The 24,603-nt window shown below is 39.2% G+C and overlaps 1 protein-coding gene across 8 annotated transcripts in view; it reads left to right on the forward strand.

The window, feature by feature from the left end:
• The window catches only part of ANK2 (ankyrin 2), a 333,722-nt gene that overhangs the window by 119,686 nt on the left and 189,433 nt on the right, over positions 1-24,603 (forward strand). For 3 of the 8 annotated variants that reach the window (XM_081924693.1, XM_081924711.1, XM_081924695.1), the window contains exon 1: positions 11,908-12,097. The exons of 2 other annotated variants lie outside the window; for them this stretch is intronic. In XM_081924693.1, the coding sequence (XP_081780819.1) occupies positions 12,014-12,097 (84 nt within the window). In that variant the 5' untranslated portion in view covers positions 11,908-12,013. Of the gene's footprint in view, positions 1-11,902; positions 12,098-24,603 lie in introns of those variants that run through there. 3 more of the 8 variants (XM_081924714.1, XM_081924715.1, XM_081924703.1) reach the window with 3 other exon arrangements.

Raw genomic sequence — 24,603 nt, forward strand, 5'->3', positions numbered from 1 at the left:
TCTCTGCTGGGGCCTCGCCTTCCTCATTCATTTGTGTCTCCTGTTTGTGTTATGACTGCCACGTGGCATTATATGGTACAGCAGAGGAGAGGCAGCTTATGTTGTGAGTTTATGTACAATCTTTCATTGTCATTCAATTGTCTTTGGTTTCCAAATCCTTTTACAAAAGCTCCTTCAAAAATTTGATAGGGGTATTGAGGGTCCTGACCATTTGCCCAGAAGCATTTAAAGCAAATAATGCAATTGCCTGATCCTATACCAGATATAAGAAATTGTTATACTGCTGATATATATACTTTTTTACCCCTTACCTATGCATGTGTTATGTATTTATTGTGAAGTATACATCCCTTTGTTGATATCAATCTCTGATTTATTTAGATTGGAAAGGGATTACTCAGTGACTGATGCAAACTGAAAAAAACACCATTTTTTAGTTTACTTACTATCCATTGAAGCCCAATGAAGACGAAATGGCTTGTAACAGAAATACAAAATGCAGCAAAACCCAAACAATAAGAACACATTTTATTTATTTTGAAAAATAATCTCCCACCTAGTTCTCAAGGCAGCTAGCAAACATTATTAGAAGCAGACTGAAAGAAACACAAACCTTAAAAAAAACAAAACAGATCAAACTCAGGTTAATAAGTTAATAGTACCCAGCTCTTAAAAAAAATATAGGTTCAAACAAAAGCAAAAGCAACCTCGCCACAGAACTGATCAAAATAATGGAAGAGTTGCATTTTACTTTGGTATAGAAGGTTACAACAAGGTCTTTGGCACCTCATGACTGATCAATGCTGGCTCCTTCTACTGTGACTGGCCTGGGAAAACTCTAGCCTGCCAGAACTCTTCACCTGGCCCGCAACACTCCCCTAAAGCAAAACCCCTTCCTTACAGTTTTGTTTCCTTTTAATAATAGTTGCTTTATTTACAACTATACAAGTAGGACATAAGTAGAGGCAAACAGCAGATGCTCCCGGTTCCACATATCAGACCCACAGAGAATCTTATATTGCTTTCAATTTTCAGCTGCTTCACAGCATTGCCTCTGAATTTCACTCTTACCTTGTGCTAAATTGCTATTCTGAATGTTAACCTTCTCTCCTGTGTGTGCAGCTTTTGTCTCCGTTGTGGCGTAATGGGCATGAGGGTTATGCCTTCCGTGCTTTTAAGCAGATCTGCACTGATTGGTGGGGAGGTGGGCCAGGCCTATTTTTCATTCCCATTTGGGTAGGGGAGGTTTAACAGCAACACTGTTCAGTGTCAGCTGAGGAGCAGTGGGTGAGTTTCATCCCCCCCTGTGCACGTTGGGCATGAGGACTGGGTTTTCCTTCCTTCTCAGCTCATCATCGGAGAAGAGAAATCTTACTTAAAGGCCTTTGGGAGTACTTGTGTACTTCTGTCATCATGAACCAGCTACAATTCCATCTATTTCATTCCTAGCATTAAAGTACAGCATGAGGAAATGGGAAAACATACGTGGATCCTAAAAAAGAAAAATCACAAAATCAGGTCAGGCTAAAATTTGCTCTACTGGTAATTCTAGTCACAGTATTTCACATATTTTCCCAACATGTAGTGGAAAAAAAAGGTTCTATAATTAAGCAGCCAGCTGTTGAAAATATTTGTCATTCATGTGCCATCATACCTGTCAACTGTTCTGATAGTATCAGTGGGCACCATTGCACTATGGGCACCCAAAAACATGTGATCACGGAGCCCCAAAAGTTGTGTTTTGGGGCAAAATGTGTGGGATCATGACCTCAAAAATAAATGTTTTGAGACTTTGTGATCTTGCACAGGTCACATGACTTACATGGGTGTAAGGCCATGTCCTGAATTCTAAGGTAAAAATGTTAGAGAGCATGCTTGCTGTTTTATATTGTTGATTAGTACTGCATTTTACAGTTCTGGCTTCAGACTTTGAAATCCTAAGTGGTTGAAGTCTCAGGTAACTAAGGACTATCTGCTTCTGTACAAGCCATCTATTAAGATCATCCTCAGAGCCCTTCTTCAAGTTATTCCTGCCTTCAGAGGCAAAGAGGATGGTGACTGAAGATAGGGCCTTTTCACTTGTTCTGCTACAAGTTTTGGAAAGTGTCTTGCCTGGCTCCAATTCTGATACCTTCCAAGGACATTTGAAGACACCCCCTCACAAGCACTGGTCTGGGTATTTTAGAAATTAAAGCTTCCAGGTTTTTAATTTTAATTCTGGATCAATACTTTCTGACAGTTCTACTGTTTTCCAGTTGTATTCCCACCCCCCTTTGAAGTACAAATTACTGTATTTACACTTTTGTTCACTGCACTAAGAAGTGCTTTTTGACTGAAGAGCAGGATATAAATTTCCCCAGTAAATAAATAGTATAGGAGAAACAGATGAGTGCAGTAATTCATAAAGGGAGGTATGGCAAAATCATCTCTCAGATAAGAAAAATATTTAGCATGAGGTGGAGTGGGGAAAACAATTTTGAGTCTGCAAAATCAGGTTATTATACGGATTTTGGTTTTCATAAATAACCATAAGGAAATGTTATCCATGGTGCTAACATTGCAAAAGCATAAAGACTCCCCGTTCAGTGGAAGCTGCAAATGCCATCTCATTGTTTCTGCAGAAATACTCCTAGTCTGCCCAACTTTTCTCTAGCAACAGGTTGTGATCTGAAAGCCCATAGAAATTGAAACTGGCTGTACTTCTGCATTTTTATTTAATAAAAGGCCTGCTTAGAAGTCTGCTGTCTGCTGACATGGAAAAAAAATGTGGCTTGAAAATAAGGTTGACCGGTGACATCCAGAGAGTCAGCACTGGGAGATATACCATATTTTTTGCTCTATAAGATGCACCAGACCACAAGGCACACCAATTTTTTGGAGGAGGAAAACAAGAAAAAAAAATTCTGAATCTCAGAAGCCAGAACAGCAAGAGGGATCGCTGCGCAGTGAAAGCAGCAATCCCTCTTGCTGTTCTGGCTTCTGGGATAGCTGCGCTGCCTGCATTCACTCCATAAGACGCGCACACATTTCCCCTTACTTTTTAGGAGGGAAAAGTGAGTCTTATAGAGCAAAAAATACGGTAAGTGGTTCAAGAATAAGGGGAGAGGGTCATTGAGAGGAGGTGAATTCAGGATTGTAAGTGCAACATGTGTGTTTGTGTATATGCCAATGGGGGTCCAATGTAGAGCCCGTGCTTTGCAGGCAGAGGGACCCAGGTTGTGATCCGCAGCACCTTCAGCATGGGCCAGGAAAGACCATGAAATCTGGAGCACTGTTTACAAGGCACAGAATGCCAGGGCTGCATTATCTGATAGGGAATCTTCTGGGCTTAGCCCTGTGAAGGCTCGTACAAGAACAAGACCTGTTATTTTAACTACCTCAACTTAATATATGCCAGCCACATGTGTTTAAGAATATAATACTTACAGCACAACATTCCTAAGCACATAAGCCCAAGTGATTCCAATAAGGTGTCCCAAAATATGATAATAGACATTTCAGTAATTTCTCTACCCACATTGAAAAATTCAAGGAAATTGCTGCATCTTAGGCAAACCTTAAGTCCACAGATGTAAATGGGCTTATTCATGCTTAACTCTAGAGAGTTTCAGGCTATAATAGTGCTTAATAAATGTTAAAAGAACAAAGGGAATAATATACACAAGTTATTTATTTAAAACATTTATATGCTGCTTAATATTTTAAGTCGTAGGCCTAGTTGCACATGCTTCTTATTGTTGAAAACATGTTTTGAGATTTCACTTGTCATGATATTTAGCAAAGAGATATAATTCATTTCACTCTTAAAATGAAAAAGAAGCCGAGGGAAAAATAAAGATATCAATAGTACTTTCAGGAATATTTTTACTAGTCAGAAAGTATCCCACACCAGGTGTCTGGTTACTATAGCAATTATCACATGACATGTGATCAATATGGTAATTATAGGGTGCCAAAGACTCCATTCACTTGTATTTCTGAAAAGATGGGGGTAAGTTTGATGCTGGGGGGGGGGGAGAGAAGTGATGTTGTATAATGCCAGACAAATTGAAGTACAGCTACTAATATGAGTATATCTAAATGCCTGATATCTAAAGGCATGCTTGAGACAAGTGATGCTCCCATACCATATGGCAGAAAAGGATGTTCTGAGTTTATAAGTTTTATTTTAACACTGTAGACCTTGCATGGAATTTGCCTTTCATATATCTTCATTCCAGCACATTTGTTATTCCTGTCTGCATTTGATTGTCAGCAGGACAGTGTAGAATTTTTCATAGTGCGTATATGTACATTTTTACTCCATGACAGCCTTGATACACTGAGTAATATACATATACACTGAGTGTAACCTGTAACAGAATATTGCAGCATATACTCATTCTTTAACAGTAACTCTTCCATTCAGAGTTCTGGCTTGTAAGCCATGTTCTCCTCTCAGATACTCTAAGCTGTAAGTGCTTAAATTTAGTCATAACTTGTTTCTTCTCTCTGCCCACCATTTAATTCCCTCCCCCCTATGGATGCTTGACATTCACTGGCACAATTCTTATGCAATGGTAGTCTCTTAGGGGGGAAATGAAAAATACATATACGTACAGCAGTTCTGTTTGTGGTGCTGTCCAGTGTCTTGGTGCTGATATGCAAATAAGGGAAACTGAAAATATGCTACTTTTTTTGTAAGATTGCTTATAGTACTAAATAGAATAAATAACACATAAATAAACTTTTAAAGAATGGGTATTGCTTTATCACACCTGTGTTGAAGCTATGCTGAATAGGATAGATCCAAGGAAAATTATTTTGTGCCAGCCTTTTTAGATGCAAATTATTATTACAGTGGTACCTCAGGTTACAGACGCTTCAGGTTACATACTCCGCTAACCCAGAAATATTACCTTGGGTTAAGAACTTTGCTTCAGGATGAGAACAGAAATCATGTGGTGGCAGTGCAGTGGCAGTGGGAGGCCCCATTAGCTAAAGTGGTGCCTCAGGTTAAGAACAGTTTCAGGTTAAGAACGGACCTTCAGAACGAATTAAGTTCTTAACCCGAGGTACCACTGTAATTTAATTGAATGTGATGAGTGTTTTTATATGAGTATGAAAACATTATCTAGCAGAACTTCCCTCTTCTCTTCTCTGTTCCCCGCTCCCCCATCTTGAGGCATTCCTACAGAGATGTACATATTTTTCAGTTGGTGGAATATGCTTAAGTGGAGGGTTATGTGAAATCTTAAACTTAAATCTGCCTTGAAATTCCAGTTAAAATTTGGCTTCACATTTGATTTATTTTCATTTCAGAGCATATATGATGTGCTTTTGTTCCATATGAATTGCTAGTAATAGATGTAAATTAGTAATATGTACTGAATTAAAATGTAATCTCATAATAAACAGTTTATGAATCATCAAGCCAGTTACCAAATATCGCCACACTGGAAGGGAGGTCCAGCTTGAGGCTTTGGAGGTCTGAGTATGTGACATATGGTGATTTTGTAGCTCTAGAGAGTTGTGAAATAATTGAGTATTTAGTGCTTATTATCTCAAGGCCTGCTGCCTTGCTCCTACATTGTCAACTGAGACCTCAATTGGACAAATTCTTGGAGAACGTTGCTGTTGTTTTTATTTTACATACTGTTTAATATCAAAATAGACTTCCAAGTAATTTACAGCATATAAAAGCCAGTTACACAAAGATTAAAATATAAATATCCACAATTAAACTGCACAATAAAATCATTCAAAATACAGCAATTGAAACAGGGTATTTAGACAGAAAGATCAAGGGAAAGCCTTTGTGAACAGATGCATCTTCAAAAGCCGGCAGAATGCCAATACAGATGGGGCTTCTCATACATCATATATCAGTAGGGAGTGCATTCTGTAGCATTATAGCATTCTGTAGACAAAAGGCCTATCTTGTCCAGCATCTGATTTCCCATAGTGACCAATCAGAAGCTGGACATAAGCATGAGCATATTTAACTCATTCCTGTTTTTGTGCTTCAGAGACTGGTTACAGAGATATGCTGCCTCTGATTTCGATGTATTGTATAAACACCCTGACTAGTAGCCATTATCACATTGACCACTATGGGAAATACTGTGGTCAGATAGTTAGGCCTTTGGTCAAACTTACTATGTTTAGTTGCTGATCCAGGATGTGTGTAATACTCTCCCCAGGGAGATTCCCCTGGTACCTTCATTATACACCTCTAGGCACAGGGCAAAAACATCCCTTTTTAACCAGGCCTTTTGCTGATTTACATCCAATACCCTTTTGAAATGTGTTGGGGGAGGGTTATTGGGTTATTTTTGTCTTTATTTTTATGGTGTATTCCGTGTTTTTATGGTGTGCTTTTATCCTGTGAATCCCCTCAAGACCTGCAGGTATAGGGGGTATACAAATTTAACAATAGTAGTAGTAGTAATAGTAATATCACAAAGAACATAATTGCTGATGTCTTCCATCACCCAGTATGGAGTTTAAATTCAGACACATTGTCAGAAAAGGTGAGTGAACGATATTTCTTCACACAACAGAATTAATGCATGAACTTCACTGCCAATGGCTAATAACTTGGATGACTTTAAAAACATTAGTGGAGTCCGTCTTTCCCTACTAGTCATGATAGCCATATAGAAGGTCCCTGTTGAAGGACAGTTGCTGAGGAGTAACAGTGGAGATGGATGATTGTCTGCATGCCCAGATTTTGGAATTCCTGAAAGTATATTGTTGACTACTGTGAAAAGCACAGGACTCCTCCTTACATTATAAGGAAATCCAGCTGGTTTGAAAAGACCAGGTCTGACTTTTGATTCACTGTTCCTCAAGCTTTCTTTTCACAGAGCTTCTACTGTAAAGGAACTTCAACAAGAGCAGTGTGTAGTGTACTGTGCATTCGTTTTTATTCCTGCCTACCTATCTGTGTCTCAATTACTGACTGTTCCTGTAATGTACTTGTTGAAAGCATGGGCATTGCTCCTGGGATTCTTACATAATAGCTTGTAGAAGTACTGATTTCCTAGATCCTTACAGTCTCACTTTGGGCTTCTCCCCTTTGGGAGCAAAATAATCTAAATCACCATTTTCTTGAAGATGCAATTAAAAACAAGTGTCTTATCCTGCTTACTCTCCTCCCAGCCTGATTATTTGATTAATTTGCTGATAAAATGAAGTTGGTCTCTGGCATTCCATGATTTGCACTATTCAATTGTTGTTTTCTTATCAGTCCTGGGCAGCTGCAGCCTCAGGGTTTGGTTCAAAGCAACCAGCAGAACTCTCTTGGTAAGAGAAGTTCATGGAAGTCCCAGATGACCATAATTCTAGACAATTCATTAGCTGGAAAAGAATTAGTTAATATGTTGAGAATTCTTTCCAATAGCCAGTGCAAAGTGATTAACAAAATTGTAGCTATGTGAATTTTGAGGATGTGAAATTTACATTTATTCATAAGAGCCTGCTCTTTTCATGATAGCATCTATCACAGCAGCAGCCTGACACCTAAAAGAACAGAACACAAAACTATTGTAGTCTGGGTTCAATGGAGCAGTGACCAGAAGTCTGATATTTTCATAATGTGCCTTCTAAAGTTTAAGAAATGACATTTCAATAAAATATGAAATAAGCCAAATTTGCATAAAGCCTCACTTGGTAGATGAAGTAGCCATGCAATATTTTCCATGTGGTTGTGTGCCTATTTAATTACAAAGTCAGAATCAGTGGATAGTTCATATTGATGACTAAGGAAATCAATTTAACCTAAAGGCAGGCCAGGCAGGCTAGTTGAAAAATACATTATTCAAGCATAAACTGATTAATAGGTATATAAATAGTTCATTTGTGTAACACATCTCCACCAACACCATCTGTATTGCTTCAAATAATTGTATTGATAAATAAGAAATATTGTTATTTTGGAGAAAAGATTCAAAACTAATGGTGCAATCCTGTATATGTCTACTTGGAAAGCAATCCCCACTGGGTGCAATGAGGCTTACTCCCAGGTAAGGGAGTTTATGATTGCAGCCTCAATGAGAGATGGAAATTGTTTTACTATTTATAATCCAGTATTGGACCAGGTGTGCCTTTCATTAAGGTGTCACATTTGCTGATTTAATTTGTTTAATTTAATTGTTCTGGATCATAAGTTCCTCGGGTTTGTCTTTGGTTTATGTGATATATAAACATCATCTTAATCCTGTGCTGGATTGTGAATCACAAGCATAGATGAAAATAGAGGTAAGTGTGTCCTTGAAGCATAATCAATAAAACAGTTGCTTCTGCATTTGACTGCATGTGCAGCATCCTATCATGGCAGCTGTTTTTGATCTGATCTACTTCAATCCTGTAGTGTGGAGCCTTAATGAACAACGTTTGAATAAAAATATGGATTCCTGAAAATTTGAATTCACCTCATTTGAATTGCCACCAACTTGGTTGCTTTAAATAAGAACTAGACCAAATTCATGGAGGGGAAAGCTATCAATAATGGCTACTAGCCATGATGACTCTTTCCCACCCCCCATGGTTGGAGGCACTGTGCCTCTAAATATCATTTTCTGGGAATTACAAGAGGGAAAGGTGCTGCGGCACTCAGGTCCTGCTTGCATGTTTCGCATAGGCATCTGGTTGGGCAACTAGGATGGGCTTTTGACCTGATATAGCACAGCTGTTCTTATGTTCTAAGTCTTGAATCAAAGTTCCAAGTCTTGAAGCAAAGTCAAACAATTTGGGGAACAGCAGGGCTTCCCCCCCCAGGGGAACTCAGTTCTGGCACCTCTCGGGTGGGTGCCATTGCCATTAAAAGAGAACAAGGGAGGCATTCATGGTAAGTTCTGACCAGTGCTTTTATTCTGAAAAAAAATGTTTAGGGGTACTCTCATTTTCCTACTCATATTGAAATACTGCCCCTTAATGAGGCCAAACTTAGATTCACAAAATATTTAGGGGTATGTGTACCCCTGTGTGTGTGTGAGAGAGAGAGAGAGAGAGAGAGAGAGAGAGAGAGAGAGAGAGAGAGAATGAGGGAGGGAGGGAGAGAAAGAAATGGAAATATTTACATGCACAAAAAGAAGAAAAAAATCAAATGAATTAAAAATCAAGTGATGAAAATTAACTGCGACAAGAGCTTTTGCTCTGTTTCACTTGATGAAACTGCATTGATCTCCCATTCTGTAGTTGTGCTGTGTCCTGACATATTACTAGAAGATGATAGGAGTCTGATGAGTAAAAGCAATGGAGAATTGTGCCATTAGCAAGTTAACAGCTTGATCTCCGTACCCTGTGGTTTCCAAGGGCCTCCCATGCATGAAGTGTGACAGCTTGTACAGCAATTTGCCAGAAAATGTTTTGCACTCAGAGACATGGACAGCGGTCCACAAACTGAAATCGGCAAATTAATTGTAGTAATATTCTTTTAAAATTCCTTTTGCCTTAACAAACACTGGGACCACCAAATCTTTCCCACTTGGGGCCTCAGAGCCATCTGCTGACTGTTATAATCTCAGGCAGACTGGCAGCTGAAGACAAATGAGAGATAATTGAGTCATACATCATCTTGCAGTTTTATTTTAGGTTACCTGGGCTGAATAAGGCTGCAGAGTTGACCATTCTTGTAGTCCCATAGGTGTAGCTAAGCCATTAAATGTCTGGTTTTCTATTTTCCTCGACTTTGCTGCTTTATGGTATCGTAGAAATAAAGCTGTTGATGAAGATTAATGCATTGGCTTTTGTAAAACAAGAAACAGCAGTTAAGGCTAATTAGTGTGATGTACTTCAGTGAGTTTCCATATGTACAAATATTACTCTGTACATTTAATGTTTGTCAGAATATGATTTTTAGATTTTAGTCCTTTTATGAATTGTCAAGGAATATGCTTGGTTTTTCCAAAGGCAATATTGTCAACCACACACGACAAAAACAAATACTAAATACTCAGTATCATTACATGCCAGGACTTCCTTATAATACCATTATAATACCGTTATAATACCATTATAATATAATGTTAATTTAAGAAGTTCATGGGGGGAAAACTTTTCTGGCCCTGTTCTCCCACTTTAGTTGTCTGGAAAGCCTCACAGAAGGTTCAATAGACTTTTCTGAACAATGTGCGTTGGGGTCCATAACAGTTTCAGTTTCAGTTAGTTTTTGCTTTCAAAGACACACATTTGCCAATCATTGCTCTGTAATACTTTCTGTAGAAATCATATTAATCACATGATGGTTATGGATACCATGAAGTAGACAGAACCTTCTGAATGACATTCTTTATTTGGTTTTTGTCCACCCAATTGTCTCTAAATAATTACATTCTAGAATAGGAATGGCTAGTCTGCAATCACAATCTAATTTCATGTGAGTGATGGGGGAGAGAACTAAGGTGTGACTTTACTCCATACCTACCTAGTACAGGTCTGTGGCCCCTGACAGGTTACCCCTCAGGAAATGCAGTGCCCTCCGTACCTTGTAGTTTTTCGAGAAATACTTCTCTTGGATGTGCTGTTTCTCAAACCAGCTTCAATGCAATTTGAAAACGCAAGGCATGGTTCCATTGTGGTGTAATCAGTTCAGGAAGCTTTCGCGCATGTGCTGCTGATGGTGCATGCATAAATTAAAATGTCAGTCACTCAGAGATTAACATGGGAAAATAAATCATTGTGTGACGACATCCCCACACCTGCTCAAGTGGGAAAAGTAGTGGAAGAAAGTGACTTGTAAATGCTGTGTGTGTTTGTGTGTTAGAGACAGAAAGAGACTTCGCATCATTGGACATCTACACAGATGGAATTTTTGGTCAACTGGGTTTCCCAACTGGCTTCACCACTGAAATCAATGGGAACGTTATTGCAAATATGGGAGCACAATCTGCACCTCAGAATTCCCTTGTCTAGAAGAAGCTCCTGTATCAAGCTGTGCAAATAAATGTAGGTTAGATCCGTAGGTTCTAATGGTGTGTACATACCTTCCTTGAAGGAAAGGCCTTCCAACAGAAGGGGACTGTTCAGTCCTGGTTTTTCCATATGCATTGGGTCAGATTGCAGCATTTAGGGAATCACTCATCTTGTGTGCAGTGCATGCTTTAATTAAACTTACCAATGAAAACAATAAACTAGTAATAATCAGAGAAAAATGGAAGGTCTGTTTTCCATAGTTATTTGTTTTCCTTTGAGGAAGGGAAGAGCTTATAATTGTGAAATGTCTGCTTTCTAAAGGACTTGGAAGCCCAAAGCAAAATAATTATCCACATTTTGTACTAATTTTAGTAAAATCTGTATTTCACAGTGACACTGGGGGAAATTGCCTAAGATTTTTACCAGTCAGTAAATGGGAGGAAGACAAAGCAAATCCTTATGTATTATATTTTTCAGGAATGACAGAAGTTGGTACAGTGACCTAATTAACATTTCACAGATTTGTAAGAAGGCACTCCTGAGCAGATAATACAGATAGGTGTGTGTGTGTAGCAGATATATATATATCTGATATCTGAGCATCTATAATAATAGTAATAACAATAACAATAATTAATAAAAATAAATTTTCCACCCATCCTTCACTCTCAGGTCTCAGGGCAAGCTACATCAATAAAAAATGCAAGAATAACATCAGTTAAAACAATCTACAGTCAAAAGTATAGGGTAGATCCTAAAAAACGTGTGTGTGTGTGTGTGTTTATACTAACTAGGTCATTGTACTTGTTTCCTAAATTCTATTCTGGATTCTGTGCATTCTGCTTAAGGGTTTTTCTACAGTTAAAGAGCCAAGATTCTGTGATAATTGGTTAAATCAGATTTAACAATGCAGTCAGATAAACAGTTGTGGTAGCTGCTGCCATAGCAACATCATCGCGCTCACCCTCTCTGTGCCTGCGTCTTCTTTCCTCCGTCCTACCCTCCCCCTCCCTGCTCACACACCCCTCCTCCTCTCCAGCAAGTGACACATTTGCTAATGCTCTGTGTGTTTGAGAGGGTTTAATGGCAACGCTCTTTGCATTGAAGACTATTCAAAATGATGAATGAGGAAGCAGCTCAGAAGAGTGATGGTGGAGAGAAGTATAATGGAAGTAATCAGAGGAAGAAAAGACCCAAGAAGGTAATGTAAACGGACATAGCAATATGTGTATATGTGTTGTGTGTGTGGAGCAGTAAGACAGTAGTAGTCCTCTGAAGTCTTAAGAATGAAGGTGTATGGATCACCTTTTCTGTGTTTACTCTGTGGAAGACCATATTGCCTGTTACTGTTTGCTTGATAGTCTGAAAACATTAAGAAGTAGTAGTGTCGTAGTCACTAAGGCATTGTGGTATGTAGAAGCTACATGTCTAGGATGTGAAGGTTGTAGTAGGAATGTTTTATCCACTGCTGATATCTAGGTAATTTGGCGATAAGGAAATGCTTTGGTTTTTCTTTTTTGGAGTGTCTTGAAATGGTAGACAAACTTAATGTTAATCCGAATGGACAGTGACTGAAGGGCTCTTTTAAAAAGCACACAGCTGCCTGTTTTGTTGAATTACTATTGACTTTGTTATGCCTTGCTGTACTGGTTTCATTGCATGCTATTCCTCCTTTAAAAAAAGATTAAACTGTTTGATTGTGGCAAGAGGAATAGTGTAGGTGGACATGGCACTGGCTTTATTTCTTGTGGATGTGTGAATTGGGATTTATAATCTTTAACTACCTTTAGCTGAGATTTCTCTCTTTCATTCAAATGAAAGGTGTGAAACTACAAAAAAACAACAACAGCAACAACAACCCTGAGTTTCCTTTTCCCAGATGCCTGTAGCAGCCAGATACTTGCAATACCCTGCTGCTAATGTGAAAGCGATGGAGGGCAACATAAAATACACAGCCACACCCAGCTTTTTGGCCAGGCTTTCTAAAGGTTTTCTGAGCTGCAACCCTATGCATTTTTACTCAGAAGTAAGTCCTACTTTCCCAAGGACAGAATGCATAGGATTTGAACCCCCAGGTCTTAAAATTAATCTTCCCACTTGGAAGTAGTTTCCTTGAAACAAATTATTTTGAAACCAGTTTCATTTAAAATATGGGAGCAAACATACACGTGCAACCTACCCCCCACCCCTCGTTGAAAAATTACCGTACTTTTATGGAAATATTATCATGCTGTCTGTCCTTCTCTTTCTCTCACTTTTTAATACCTTACTACAAGAGTAGCTCCTGCAAAAAATATCTTAGTCCTTAGGTATCCTTGGGGATACAGCAATGAAAGAGCTGCTATGCTTTGTAAGAAGCTGTGTAGCCCAAGGGGGAAAATGCAGCAAATGTTCAGCGATGCATCTTGCAGTCATCTGTTGTAAACTTGAGTAGAATTTACATGATGCTGTAATATAGCTTTCCAAAAGATAAGCCTCTGTATTTTTAGAAACTTGATAATATGTGTTCCATACAACAGAGATGAAAGAAAGCAGACCTGCCAAAGGTATTTGAAGTATGGAGAATTATCTTTCTTTGGTAGTGTGTATATGTTTTAATAAATTTAGGCTGAAATCCTGCACCCAGTGAGTAAACTCCATTGAACTTAATAGGAATTAATTCTGAAGAAATGTATAGGATTGCTCTGTGAGGATCTGTCCTGATCCAGCTGATGGAAATTTTTTGATAAAAAGTTAAAACATGGTGACTCCACTTTTCTGTGCATTGCCTTAGTGTGTAATGTTTGATTTAGGTTGAGTTTCATACCTAGGCAAAAGGGAAGAGCTATTTACCTTTGTTTGTCCCAAATTAAAGGGCCATACATGTATAATGCACATAAATCTGTACCTGCACAAAAACGATCCAGTCTGTATGGAAACCAATTCCCTTATCTTCTTAAGTCCCCTTCAGACCCCAAAATCTGAAAGATCACCTCCTTCCCTATAGACCCTCTTGGGAGTTAAGATTGACAGAGGGAGCCTTCTTAGTATTTCCATCTTCCTCCAAAGTTTGGAGGGGCTGGTGGCATATGGGAGGGCAGGGGTGCCAGCTCTTGGGGACCATGCCCTTTTGGACCCCTCCTATACTTTCAGGCTGAGGGCCAGCACCCCCTCCTCCATGTTCAGAAAGCACAGAAGTGAGTCAAAGAGCTGACTGTGCCTTGGCTCCAGTGTCTGGCTCCTTCCCCTCCACAGGTCAAAGCCATCTCCTGCTGGTGGTGGCACCAAGGGGAGGTGGAGGAGGAGCCACTGGCCATTGAAGCCACAAGGCTGCCATGTTCAACTCTGCCCTAGGCTCCTCCCAACATCCTGGTGTTGTGTACAAGATGCCAGGAAATCACACGTGTGACATTGCCACCTGCCTTTGCTCTCCCAAACTGGCACATCTGGGAGACAGGGCATTGTCTATGGCAGCTCCTAAGCTATAGCATTCCGTTCTCACAGAGGCATGCCTGACACTTCCATTGTATAGAGTCTGCCGTATGCTGAAGATGCCCATTACCCTGGCCTTTGACACCTGAGATCCACAACTAAGTTTTACTCTGAATGTGTCTACTCTGAGTAAAACTTAATTGCATGCCACCTATATATTTTTAGGACCCGTTCTCTTCTTCAGAATGTAAATTGTTTGTACTGATTTTAATCTTGTGTTTTTATATTGTCGTAACTCACCCTGGGCATTTATGGCTAAGAAAGTCAAATAAGAATGATGATAGCCAAGTAGAAAAAGTCTTCTGGGGCTCACCTTTAGCCTGTCACCATACACCTGGTGCTGGCTTTCCTGAATGCTGATGGGATTTCTGTAGCAGGGTGCCTCTTCTACTCATGGAGGAGGCTCCCCATATGATTAGGAACCAGAGAAGATCACAAGTAGGGCAGATTCTTTTGGAACTGCTGCTTTGCATGCAGAGGGTCGCAGGTTCAACTCCCAATCTCTGGGAGTGTCTCTTGCCTAAAATCCCAGAGACCTTTTGCCAGTAAGGGCAGACAGTGCTGAGCTAGATGGACCAGATAGTCCTAGTATAAGGCAGGATTCCACGTTCCTATAACACAGGTTTTAAGGACAGCTGCAGTTAGATTAGGGTGGTCCTTAAACAGACAAGGTAGTGTTAAAGAACTGTAATGATAAAGTGATCTTTTCATTTTCATTATTAATTCTAAGCTTACAGCTTCATTGTTGACATATATGGATCTATTTCTCAGTTTAAACTCAGCTTAACTTGCCTGTTCTAATATATTCCGTTCTTTTGTCATCAAAATGAATTCCCAGAGGAGTAATTAAAGTTGTATCCAAATACGCTGACAAAACAACTCCTTGCTTTTGTATCAGATCTCTTAAAATTACCATTAACAGTAACCCCAGCATAAGTTTGATAGAAAGAACCTTGAGCCTGGAGGTGACGCTTCTCTCAAGAATGCAAAGAACACAAAATGAAGGAAATTTTGGCAATAAATTTCTAGGTGCGTTGATGTCTTCGTAGGCATAGCAATAAAAATTCCTGGCATCTTGATCTAAAAACGTATAATCAGAAGGAATTGCCAATGGAATCAGTTCCCTTGGTTTGAGTAGTTTCTCATAGGAACCTATGAAGCTGCCTTAAATCATATCAGCCCATGTCTCACCCACCAGCCAACCCATCAAAAGAAAAAGGCACCCATACCAGCCACTGCCATGCTCACAGATCAAAATTCTATGCACCTTTCAGAACAGATTAGGGGCTGGGGTTCCTGTCCTGGCACCCAGTGCAGGCATGTTCAATACGGAAGAGACTGAGTCAGGAACTGAGGAGGAAGAACAAATACTCCCTTATGATTTGTGGAGTTTTGAGGGGACACTTACCTGTGACCTTTAGTGGGCACCATAGGAGGCACTGATGGATGCAGCAGGAACCTCTGGGAGCTGCATTGGCGGCGCCTTGTATATGTTATGTAGAACTTTTATGCTTTTGCAAAGAAACAATATACATTGTAAAGGAAAATGTGTGCTCAATCCTTGGCTGCAAGCTGAAACGCTGAGTACATCAGTGCCATAAATAATAACTCTTCTTTCTGTTAAAGTGTTTGGAAATTCCATAGTTTCCTTAACGTCTGGAAAATATTAATAGAGTTTCCAGGAATGCATCTACACAACATTCTCTTCTCCTAGTATTATTAAAGAACCATAAAATATTTATTGTATAATGAACAAATGGAGTAGCTACATTTTGTAAAAATAAAAATCCAATGTTGCAGTTCTATTTCCTATGATAAAAATAAGTTACACAGTCTCCTTTCCTGGGATTAGACCTACTTATCACACTATCCCTAGAGGCTAACATGTGCTATTGCTACATTAACCACAAAATGGCATTCCAGAATCCAAGTGCTTATATGGGAATAGTATTGACCTACTCTTAATTTTTTTTTTAATTTATCTAGTCAAGTTTGTATTGTATTAATATGCCTGAGGATGCAGGCTCTCTCAAAAAATAATTTGGGCTGGATAATAACTTAATTGTTTGTCATCTTGGCCACCCACTCCCCTGTCACTTGTTAGGGTTGGGTCCCAAAATTTGAATGCTTTGTTTTGTTGTTTTGTTGGCTAAATTTAAGTACAGTATTAATGTTTCCAGGAACAGTTTATGTGGTTGTTGTTGTTGTTGTTGTTGTTTTTAGAGCACACTGGTGTATTTTTTTAAAAAAATAATTGCTTATGCACCATTTTAGCAAGTTGCCTTGAATTAGTGTTTTGCCAATTGACCAGTTTGTTTATAAAGTGAGTACTAAACTTCCACTATTGGTCTACCTTCTGAATTGAGTAGCATTGTTATGTTACTTTTGGTTTTAATTGCCCTCTGGACAGCTTCCCTCAAATATTTTTTTCCACAACACTAGGTTTCTTCAAATCAGGCAGTAGCTGTTAACACTATGCTTTGCTTGACTAGCTTTCTGGACCTCATTTACTTCACCAGACAACCCCGTCTCCAAGGGTTAGTTCAAGGGGGGTGGCCAATGTATGTCATTTCCACCAATCTAAACACAATGCAAGCTTTAAGCGGGACCATATCCTCCTGGGTGAAGGAGAAGCGGTAGAATAATAAAGAGCAGCATATGAAAGGGCTTGCTATAAATCTGAATAAACAAATACAATGAAATAGAATCACAAGCCTTGCATTATTAAATCTTCATTCTGCAAGAGTTATGCAAAGGAGGAAAATGAAGGAAAGTATAACAGCATTTCATTAGGGGTTCAGGTTTAAGTACCCAAACATTTAAAGGACACTTAAGCCAAATTGTGCATTGGCTTTTGCCTGGCCTTCCATCTTAGGATGTTTCTGGGTTCAGGGTAGTACAACAGGGTATTGGGAGATTGAGTTTCTTTTTCCATCTTTAAGCCATAGGAAAGAGAATAGGCAGAGGTCAGGAGAGATGAGTACGTTGGCTCGGGAAAGGAGGTCCATGACCACATAGTCCAAATAGGTGAACCACACATTTTCAAGGGATTCCTAGTACGCAAGTTCTCGGGAGTTGGGAGGTCCACACTTGCTAAGTGAGATTAGTTACAAAATGATACTGTTTGCAAAGGGTACAAAGGCAAAAAGTTTGAGTGTTACAGCCCCTTATTGTTGTGTTTTGATAACATAATGTGAAGAACTCAGTTCTGCCATCAACTCATGGCATTGATCAGCTTTTACATTTTATTTCCTGGTGCTCAGCAGCGGAGGGCCAGGTGGTTGCTATTTTTAATTTCCAACAATGCCTCAGAGCAAGGCTTCATCTGAGGCATTGTGAGCAACTGAAATGACGGCCACCCAGTGATCACTAGAGGAACAGTGCCACTGAGCAAGCCCACCAGGAGAGAATTAACATAGGATGTGACCCACCAATGGCCTTCGAGCTGGCTGGCCCTGACTGAACACTTTAAAACCTGATAGGCTGGTACAATAAACTTAGCCACTCATTTCATGTTTCAAATAGGTTGATCTACAGTGCAAGTAGTAATTACTGGCTTTTTAAAAGTCACACCTGGGTCTTTGAAGAACTAGGGTCTCTCAGGTCCTAAAGGCTTGCCAATGTGCTCACAGTTGTATAATTTCGGGAAAGGCATGAAATAGCTCAATTGGGCCATTCAGTTGGGTCAATATATTCAGTCAGTATATTGTACAGTATTACAATGTGTACTATCAAAACAGATTTGATACTTTGGTGCTTCTAGTTTCCCCTCTTGCTACTACCAAAATCCCATCCCTTTGATATTATGTTGCATGCAGTCCTGCAGATATAAGAACAGCTATTGTACCTAAAAATGCCACAGCAGTGCATATATGCTATTGTGCATTACAGGAATACATTTTCACAAGGCAGAGGTACTGTATCCCAGAGTTTCGTTACCTATATACTGACTAAAATAGTTATTATAGTTATTACAATGGTTAATATACCTACTGGGATAAACAGTCGTGGTGCAATAAAATATTTATTAATGCCATAATCTAAAATAGTTACACTGGAGGTGCTACAAGATGTCACTTTCTTTGTACATAACATATTGTTCCACCTGCTGGTTCTAGCTAGCCAGATTGGTTCAGGGTGTGTCATGTGCATGAAAGGAGAGAAAACTATCTCCTCAGATCATCTGCCTTGTGCCTCTGAGAGGAGTATTTTGTTTAAGTGAAAATAGAACAGTGACCAAGTGTTGAGAATAATTACTTTAGGCTTCAGTGAATTTTATCTAATTCTCCTAAAGTACTTTGCAATTAGCCAGCCTCCAAACCTTCAGATGTTTGTGCGTTGCTCAGTTTGTGAGCAATTGTGACATATTTAAGCAAGAGATTGAACCATGTGATTGTTTCAATGCCTGCATTTTAAGCAGCATCTTGGTTTTGGAATGTCATTGTTTGCCTCTCCTCAGTATAGGACCATTGTGTTTGGAAGACATAGGACTGAAAACGTAGTTGTAAGGGGGAGCAGACGTTGTTGGTCAAGCTGCTTGCCATTGGTTTTCGCACTGCAATAGTTCAGACGTGACTGAGAAATGGCTGTAATAATTAAAGATGGTTATCTTGGAGCCATATGCCATTGAGTATAAGAAAGAACTCATGGAAAACTGATGTGATCCCAGAAAGCTAATATGAAGCCTATCTTAATAAGGGAGAGGGTAGAAATGCAGGGTGATAATCCCCAAAGAGAAAGAGAGAGAAGGTAATCTTGGTATTATCTCAAGAGAGAAAGATGGTGGGAAAGGCAGTCTTGGCATTTTTATTTCCATACCTGGAAATACATTACAATAAACAATTAAGCAACTAATTTGTGAAAAAGAGAGGAAATGATGAATAAAACAATGAATATAACAAGAATCAGGCAATTATTATACACACCCCAATTGCTTATTCAGCTCAGCTATTGCAATGTACTCTTTGTAGGGTTGTCCTCAAAGATTACTCAGACTCTATAACAGCAGTAAAAATACCTTTAATCTAGCAGACATTTGACTTCAGTTTGTTTTACTTAGCCTGTGCTATTTTAGACATTTTCTGCTCCTGCTATTTAATGTTATTTGTATTCATTTTAAGCTAAAATGTAAGTTAAAATAATAATTATAATTAAGTAGTAGTATTTATTGAGCCTTTTTTTTTTTTGAGAAATGATGGAACAATGAGAATTAAGAGCAGAAAAGGCACAGGGCCATGTAGATTCTTTCAAGGTTAATGCGCTTTTGCTGATGAGTGAAAAGAATGATTACATCGTCATGAAATTTTGTGTATGTGTGTGTATGGACAGAATAGATATAAGAAAAAAATAAAATTGAGAGGGATTGCAGACACTCTAGGGGAGATAATTTGCTGCTTGAACAGGTGTTGAGATGCTTTAGGGACGAGGTGTCTTCTTTGTGGTATGGGCTTAGCCTGGAGGACTCAACCCTACAATTTTAGGAGTCCTCATTTTTCAAGCTCAGTATGCTGAGAAGCTGGGAGCAGGGTGATTAATTAAAAAGATACTGCAGAGTCTGAGAATCTGTGGCCAGTAGCAGAAGAAGGTGAGGTCAGAATAGCAGATGCTCCTTATGGACTGAATTGTATAGAGTAGGGGCTGATATGTATAGATATGCTGGACTTTTAGAATTTTAACTCATTCCATTTTGATGATTTTTAACATAAAGGAGAGGTTTACATGGTGCTAATGGCCACATCATATGTAAGGAAGAGTGTAATGCCAGCTTACATTTACTCCCCCCCCCATCTGTTCCTACTGCTCTGTCAGTGTCTGTGAACTTCATTTCCCCGTCATGATAAGGTCAACAGGAACTATCCTTTTCTGTGCATTTCCATGTGTTAAGCCAGCTTTGTAGGTGTCTCATTGTATGTCCAGATTGCTACTGTTGTGTCCTGAAAACCCATGGACTGAACCAGGGTGTGTCCAATCACAAGCTGGAAGCTTTGACAAAACTAGCCATGTGGGCCCAGATCGATTGGAAAAAGTAGCGCCTGTGACTTCAACAAAACCAAAAGGATCTTCTTGCGATGTGCTTTGTATAAATTCAAATCAGCCTTGTTAATTTAACATAACGCCTGGTCCTGTCTTTAGTAAAACCTTATGAAACATGGTAATCATATCTATGGATAGCATGGCAGCAGCTTTAAATTCAAATTGCATCTGAACTATGTGCACTTCATGGGAATTTGAGCTGGTGAGGATGAATCAATGGATCAGGGTTTAGCACAGCACGAAAGACAATATACAGTAATGACACAGAAAAACCAAAAACAGCACAAAAGAATATTGGATATAGTATAACATCACTTTTATGACTGGTGATTGCTGAAGTACAGACAGCTACTGTAGCCACACACAAAGTACAGTGGTACTTCGGGTTACAGACGCTTCAGATTACAGACGCTTCAGGTTACAGACTCCACTAACCCAGAAATAGTATCTTGGGTTAAGAACTCAGGATGAGAACAGAAATTGCGCAATGGCAACGCGGCGACAGCGGGAGGCCCCATTAGCTAAAGTGGTACCTCAGGTTAAGAACAGTTTCAGGTTAAGAACGGACCTCCGGAACGAATTAAGTTCGTAACCTGAGGTACCACTGTATTTTAATATTCTCTTGAAATAAGGATGCAAAAGATCATGCAGTTTATTAATAAACACTATTTAGCTGAGCTAGGCTCCATTATTTTTTGCCTGGGTTCTTGGGCTCTAGTGATTTTTGGGACATACCTAATCTTGACTGGATCATGTGTTATTCCTTCTGCATTTCATTTAGCTTTTAAAATTTTCAAAGCACCCCAAACCCCTGGTGAGCAGCACTGGACTTTATGAAGTGGCAGAGCCCTTGCTCTATCTGGGCCGCTGTCAGTGCCATGAATCAGAGTAGAAAAGCTGGGTGGCAAGTGTATACTGTTTTCTTGCTTTGCCTGCTCCAGCTCAAACTCAGAACCTGCTAGTAGCTGGACTGGCTGAAGGGAACCAGCCCAAGTCTGCTTCTTCTCTAGTCCTCATATGCTCTGTTTTGGGAGTATAGTACTGTGGCTACTGCAAGTGGGAATACCAACAGCAGAAGTTTCTACCCCACTCCAGTTCAGGCAGGTGCAGTTTGGAGTGGCATGGTTGCAGAGCCTCATGGAGTTGTGCAGGACACCTCTTTTCATATCTCTCCTCTCCAGCCCAGTGGCTAAGGGGCTTGGATTGCTCTGTTAGTCATTGTGTAAGGTAGTCTTCTGCAGCCTTCATTTATTTCCTGTAGTAATTCTAGGAAAGTGTTTTTTTATTATTTAGAAGTTGGTGTATCCCTGTGTTTGAATCCTATAAGACTGATTAGGGAAGTTAATTCATGCTGTTTAAGTGCTTATAGGATTCAAAAGTCTGTCTTTAAAACCACTGAAGAAATGTCCACATTATGGCAACATTTTATATATTATAACATGCTAAAATGAGATTTTATGAGTGACTAGAAATCAGAGCATTGGAATAATGTCAATAGTCTTTAGTACAGCGTTGATTCTTAGTCTTACTCATTACATTTGAAACATTGAGGAAATACGTTTTGTGAGTTGGCATTTCCATTAAGTTTAGAACAGTTTACTCCAGTTGATGGCACTGTGGTGACTGCCGCCTTCCCAAGTTGAGCGAGAACACAAGCAAAGATAAGAAACACATTCTGTTCCTAGTCTAAATGTCAGTGCTTCATCAGAGATATAATGCTCCACTTAGAGAACACAGACCTCCTATTCAGCATCATGAATGCAAGAGCACCAGGATACTTTATGGGATATGCAATGTCCACTCCTTCAGTATAGGGCTGGACCGCACTTGGAACTGCCATAGGAAATTTGAGGGCAGTGCAGGAATTGTGGAAGCAAGCGCTTCCCATGTGGAAAAGGTCAACAGATAGGACTGATGTCAGTTTTTTTGGCTATAGTCAGTGTTGGACAGGTTCCTTGTTTAGAAAGAATAAGTTGTGTGTTTAGAATAATTCACAGTTACAGACCCAGGCCCAGTGGAAAGGAGGAGCTGCTTCTTGCTAATGTCTCAATTCAAGTCTAAAAGCCATGGAGCAAAGTGGCCACTTTCACATTTGTGTGAAACGTGTGGAGTTGCGCTATGGATGAGACGTGTTTACATTGCAAGCTATTCCTGGGCTATAATATATAAACTGCAAACTCCTATGGAGATTTTTCCCCCTTCATTTTGCCAGAGACGGGTCAGCAAGTGGCACTATATCCGAATGATAAGACCCTGAACAAACAACGTAAATAACCACATATGCATACTATTTATGTATGATTGTTGGATATGAACTGCTGTTCTGAACATCTTTGGTCATTTTTGGAATAGGCCTGGAACTTACTGCAATGCGCTAGGTTTTGGTCTCATTCCATGAATTCTCTCCCAGTCAGCATCTGTTCAGATTTTGTGCCAGTTGTGGAATTCACCTACAAACTCCATTCACTTGATTCACCTAAAATACAGCATTTAGTATTTGAGAGGGTAAATGATTCTTCAGAAGTAACAACAACAACAACGGCATATCTTTGTCTTTATGAAGTCATATAATGTACTATTATGAGCTGTTTACATTTCAGTCATATGTTGCAATGTAGCTTGTATTTTGAGTTCACAAAGTAATTCAAATGTTATACTGTGTGACAAAAAACACAAAAATATTGTGACATGAAAAAAGTATAGTGTGTCTTATACAAAATAGATTGCTGAACTTGGAAATTACTTTTAATTTTATCTATCTCCCATCAATATTGTGCTGAAAAATCATTTTTAAAGTAAACAAGGCAAAAAAAAAAAAATCCAAGTGAATAGGAGTGTTTAGTAAATTATGATCACACCTAAAATTTAACGAATGTTTCATGTCTTATGTTTCTGGAGCATCCCTTACTAATTTCCTGCAGTAGTCCACAAGCATGGTGGGACTGACTTGAGCTTGACTGTCCCACTCACAAATAAAGCAGCAGTATTACCTGTATATCAGTTGTAAACCAATGAGAAGTGCAGTTACTTTCAGATCACCACAAATGTGCCAAGCATAGTTGTTATATTGAATGTGTTCTAGAAGAAACTGCATGTTGTCATTCAATTCCTTCATATGGATGGCATAAACTAGTGGAACAGAAGGCTATTTGTTGCCAATGTGGTTCAACATGGCTTTCAAACTGAGTTTGGAGGAACAAATGCCAATTATTCATGTTATGTTGTTGTCCAAATGCTTCTGTTAGGTTGTTTAGATTGTTGCAAAAGGTCACCTTCCTGAGAAAAGCATTCTGTAAAATTCTCCTATTATTTTAATAAAAAAAAAATTCCTACCACTTAGCAGGAGATTCCATCCTTGTAATCTGGAGGGAAATATTTCAATTACTTGATACAGCAACACAACACACATGCTAGGTACTAGGGCACTGAACAAAACCTAATGGATAACTAATCAGCAGCATCTGAATACTTTACCATATGTATGCCCCACAACATCAATATAAACAAGTATATATATGCTTCTGCTAGTTACACACAAGTATTAGCAACAGTGGCTTACAGAGCAGTGTTACTGTTACTGCATAGAACTCTGAACTGATTCAGAATTTCAGCAATGAGAATTTCAGTTTGAACAGAAGCAATTAAGAGTTAACTGCCTCATTTAAATGTTCATTCTGAGCAAACCCTGTGGCACAATTAAGTATCAAAGTGTTAAGGGCAGAATTCTTGCATCTTGCACATGTCTTGAAGGTGAAGGTAGTGAATAATTTATGCTGAATACCATTAAGTCAAGTTCTTCTGGGAAGGCTTGATTCTTCGCATTGATTTCTTTAGGAGACTAGGTTACTTCACTTTCAGCAGCTCTGGCAACTGAATGATAGAATGGTAGCATTGGAATGGACCCTAACAGCTATCCATTCCAACAACCTTCAATGCAAGAATCTCAGCTAAAGCATATATGATGGAGGGCTGTCTAACCCCTGTTTAAAAACCTCCATGGAAGGAGAGTCTACCACTTCCAGAGGGAGACCGGTCCACTGGAAGCTCTTACTGTCAGAAAAAGTTCTTCTTGGTGTTTAGTTGGAATCTTCTTTCTTGTTAACTTGAATTTATCAGAATAAAAATTAGTTCCTGCCTTGGACCAAGTCCTTTTAACATTGTATGGAGATCACAGCTTTAGGTTTTATGTAAGTTTCTGTGATA

This window comes from Podarcis melisellensis (genome assembly GCF_964234715.1).
Source record: "Podarcis melisellensis genome assembly, chromosome: 9".
In the NCBI taxonomy this organism is placed as follows: Eukaryota; Metazoa; Chordata; class Lepidosauria; order Squamata; family Lacertidae; genus Podarcis; species Podarcis melisellensis.